We start from the raw sequence: 4,402 nt of genomic DNA on the forward strand, positions 1-4,402 counted from the left end.
TTGCATCACTGCATTATCAGTTTAGACTTGGGAAGTCAACAATTTGCCAACTGGTTCGGGAAACTTGTGATGCCATTTGGAATAACTTGCAACCACTTGTGCTACCAACCCCGACATCAGAAATGTGGCTAGCGATTTCCCAACAGTTTGAGGATGTGGCTAATTTCCCCAATTGTATTGGTGCCGTGGACGGCAAGCACATACGGATTCAGAAACCTGCGCATAGTGGTTCCCTGTACTATAACTATAAGAAATACTTTTCTATAGTATTGATGGCTATTGCGGATGCCAGGTACCGTTTTGTTGCTGTGGATATTGGTGCTTATGGCCGGACTAACGATTCCAGAGTATTCAGAGACTCCAACATGGGCCGATGTTTGTACAGCCAAAGTTTCAACATACCCTCATCAAGACCTCTTCCGGGGACCGAAGGCCCAAGTTTGCCCTATGTTTTAGTTGGTGACGAGGCCTTCCAACTAGGACAAAATCTCCTCAAGCCCTACTCAAGCCGTAGTCTAGACTCCAGCAGGCGCATTTTTAATTATCGCTTGAGCCGGGCTAGACGTTATGTGGAGTGTGCCTTTGGGATTTTGACATTGAAATGGCGGATTTTACTAACCTGCATGCAACTGCAACCAGAAAATGTGGACCGTGTTGTGAAGGCGTGCATCTGTCTGCATAATTTTGTGGCGAGACATGAAACCCAGGTGGTAGACCCTGATGATTGTGAGTCGAACCTCATGAGCATTGAATCTACTGCTGTTCGGTCAACAGCACAAATAATGAGGATTCGTGATCAGTTTGCACACTACTTCACACATGAAGGCCATGTTCCATGGCAAGACAGATACGTGTGAAAATATTGTAAAGTCTTCCTGATGTTGTGTAAAAAGTTACCTTATGGCGTGTAAAAAGTTTTTTAACCAGATGTTGTGTTAAAAATTACCTTATGTCGTGTATAAAGTTGTGTTGTGTTAAAAGTTAAAGTCATCCAAGATTATTAAATTTGAAACAGTTTACAACATGTTTATGGGTTTTTCCAACAAACTTTTGGTACACAGGTTTAACATATGATATCCCATAGGGAAGAAAAAAAAGGAAAATAGAAATTCACAACAAAAAACATACCAAAAAAAAAAAAATAGAAAACTTGCAACGTGGTTATTGCACCTGGCTGGGGACACTGAACCGTACTAAAGACTTTGGTACTGCACGGGCGTATTGTCTGCCCAACTATATGATGGACTGCTACTATGTCTATGAGGTTCCACGCTCGTTTCACCCCGGCCTCTATATTGAGGGTTGTAGGCCGGCAAGTCCATTCTTCTAGTTCCCGATGGAGCGGGTTCTTGTGGTCCCACAAATTCCTCTACAAGCTCGTTCAGTCTTTGTCTAAACATAAAGTTTCTATGTGCCGGGATATTTTGGGCAACAGGCACATAGGATAAGAAAAGTAGCTTCCACTCATTAGCAGAGTAGACAGACTCGCGTGCTTGCAGCTCGGTAATTTCGCGCCTCACGTCTTTCAGCTCACTGCGACACATGTCCTCTACCCGTTGGAGTCCATCCACGATAATTGCATCAGCTTCATCTTTTTGGGTTGCTCGCTTGCGTCCACGCTGTGATTGCAACCGGGCACTCACACCTGCAGCAACAGTGCTTCTGTCCGCAGATCGTGGCTCGCTGATGCCAGACACATCTTCAGGTTGTGTTGGTTCCACTGGAGAAGGTTCCAGTTCCTCTGTCGGTCTCGGAGCAGCGGTACTGCATATCGTGCTGTAACCCAAAAAAAAAATTAATATAAATAAAGTAAATTAGTTACCTTTATTAAACAATTTTGTCTCGCACACAGACGTTTTTGTACTTACGAGCGCTGAGACAATGTTTTTTGAAGAAAGAGCAGTTGGTCGTAATGCACATACGGGGTCACCCGTTTACCACTGGATCCACTTGCTGCATTTTGATTGTTCCGGTAGTCACGGACAAAGCGATCGCGGATGGACTTCCAACGGGTATGGACAGCATCGGCTTTAAATTTAAAAAAAAAAAAAAAAATAGTAGACAGATAGTTTGAAGATATAGGAAACATTTTTCATAGTTTGCTAGGATAGTTGAGATATAAATAGTAGATAGATAGTTAAGAAATAGTTTTTAGAAATAGTGTATAGATAGATAGTGTACAGATAGTTCATAATTGAGAGATAGACAACAAGTGGATAGGTTGATAGGATAGAAATTTTTTTTGGGTTTACATTTTCCGATGTTACGTCACCAATATTTACCAATTTTTTTCTTTGAAGTTGTAGACTTCTCCATGTATCGGGGATCAAAGTGACAGATTATTTGATCCCACAACTTCCGGTTTTTCACGATGTCATGGTGGGAGCTGTCGCTCTGGTCCCATATGGAGGGGTTGGCTTCAACAAGGTTGATCAGTGTCTCGTTGTGGATAGTCAATGGCTCTTCGTCAACGACAATCCTTTTTTTTTTGGCCGCTGACTTGGACTAGGTAAACCCAAAAAATTTAGGTTGATAGTTTCAATTTCACTGGATGGCCATATTCATATATACAGAGATAGATAGATACATAGATATAGCAATAGATAGATACATATATATAGATAGATATAGATAGATATATAGATACATAGATATAGATAGATAGATACATAGATATAGCAATAGATACATAGATATAGATAGATATAGATAGATATATAGATACATAGATATAGATAGATAGATACATAGATATAGATAGATAGATACATAGATAGATACATATTTATAGATAGATACATAGATATTGATAGATAGATAAATAGATAGATACATGGATATAGATATATACATAGATATAGATTGACAAAAATAGATGGAGCGATAGATAGTTGATATTTTACAGGTATAGTAGATAGAAATTGAATAGATAGATTGTTGATAAATATTGGATAGAATATTTCTAATTTGATATTTACCACTGGCAGTTGTGGCGACGACAGACGGCTAGGGACCTTCTTTCTTTTTTGTCCTCCGTGTTGCACCACCTATTGTGTATGTAAAATGTAAAAAAAAAACATTTTAACATTAAATTATGTTAACATTCATTGGATCAATAAATTTATGCCTGAAAAATTCAACATGTGTGCTATGTACCTTTGTTTTTTTAGCATGTTTTTTGGGGGGTGGTCTAGCAGCCTCGGGCTCAGAAGACTCCTATTCACAATAAAACAATAAACAGGATTGTTATGCCTAGCTCAATACAATGGAGTTTCACACAACATTATAGTGGTTTTTTAAAGTGCAAGCCTACCGACTGTGACGAAAAAATCGCAGACACACTGCTGCTGCTGCTGCTGCTGACATCTGTGTCCGACATCTGTGTGCAACAAAGCAACATGTTTAGTACACACACATCCGACGGACATTTTACAGACTCCCATGATGTATACTGAGATATATATATAGAAATGTACTTACATTTCAGGAGAGGTATTGCAACACTCTGTCACGTGCAGTAGTCCTATTGTGGGTGGTATATTCCTCTTAATGGCCGAAATCACATTTCCTGTCACATGACACATGTGACCACCCTCAAACGCTATTAAAACGTGTGGTCCTATTTGGAAATTTTTCATGATTTGCGTCTGACTGCGTTTGCCATAGCCTTCTATGGCAGAATGAACGCTTCCGTTAGTAGTGCGTTAGCTTGACCGGACCCGAGAACGCTGCAAGCCGCGTTGAAGGTCCGTCAGAAAAAAAACGTTATGTGACAAACGCATACCAATTTAGGGATGCGTCACGATGCGTTTTACAATGCAAGTCTATGGGCGCGTTAGTAAGTGCGTTACATTGCGTTTTTACTACTTAAAAACGAGTCCGTTAGACGGACACACCTAGCGCAATGTGAACCCAGCCTAAGGATAGTAGCATGGGTAGTTGATTCAAAGGAAGTGGAGGCCTAATGGACTGAGGTCTACTGCTACAGGCAAAATGCATGAAGGAGACCCAACCAGAAGTCTACACATTTAAAAAAATTAGTGTTAGACACCCACAAAGTGGCATCAATTGCAATAGAGTAGAACTAGTATAGTGGGAACTGACACCTCTTCCACTACAGCCAACCCAGCAGATATAGACTGTAACGGGCAAGGTGGTATCACTGTGCCATTTTCCTTGGAAAGCCTGGAGGGGGGTAACTAGGTGACCTACCAAATCCCAACTCGGATAAGTGGCAGCAGGCAAAAACCTGAGACCCAAGGAGGGACAAAGAGGTGGCATCAAGTGCTACTTCATGGCTGACCTGCAGAAAGTGGCAGATGACCCCCTACAGCGGGTAGGCTGCTACGACCCAAAGGCGGGATGAAGAATGAAGGCAGGCACATTAGGGACACTGGAACCA

At 41.1% G+C, this 4,402-nt stretch overlaps 1 protein-coding gene across 2 annotated transcripts; it reads right to left on the minus strand.

Annotated features, from left to right (window-relative positions):
- Window positions 1–920: 920 nt before the first annotated feature.
- LOC143776266 (uncharacterized) lies at window positions 921–3,916 on the minus strand. 2 transcript variants are annotated; one of them, XM_077265463.1, is made up of 7 exons: window positions 3,481–3,916; window positions 3,314–3,379; window positions 3,157–3,216; window positions 2,979–3,047; window positions 2,283–2,505; window positions 1,869–2,028; window positions 921–1,776 (listed from the first exon to the last, which is right to left on the minus strand). In XM_077265463.1, the coding sequence occupies exons 2-7, from the start codon at window positions 3,377–3,379 to the stop codon at window positions 1,194–1,196; spliced, it is 1,161 nt and encodes a 386-aa protein (XP_077121578.1). In that variant the 5' UTR covers window positions 3,481–3,916; the 3' UTR covers window positions 921–1,193. The 2 variants fall into 2 exon arrangements, with proteins under 2 accessions (XP_077121578.1, XP_077121577.1); XM_077265462.1 differs by having other exon boundaries at window positions 3,314–3,916.
- Between the last annotated feature and the right edge of the window lie 486 nt (window positions 3,917–4,402).

This window comes from Ranitomeya variabilis, chromosome 5 (assembly GCF_051348905.1).
Source record: "Ranitomeya variabilis isolate aRanVar5 chromosome 5, aRanVar5.hap1, whole genome shotgun sequence".
NCBI lineage: Eukaryota > Metazoa > Chordata > Amphibia > Anura > Dendrobatidae > Ranitomeya > Ranitomeya variabilis.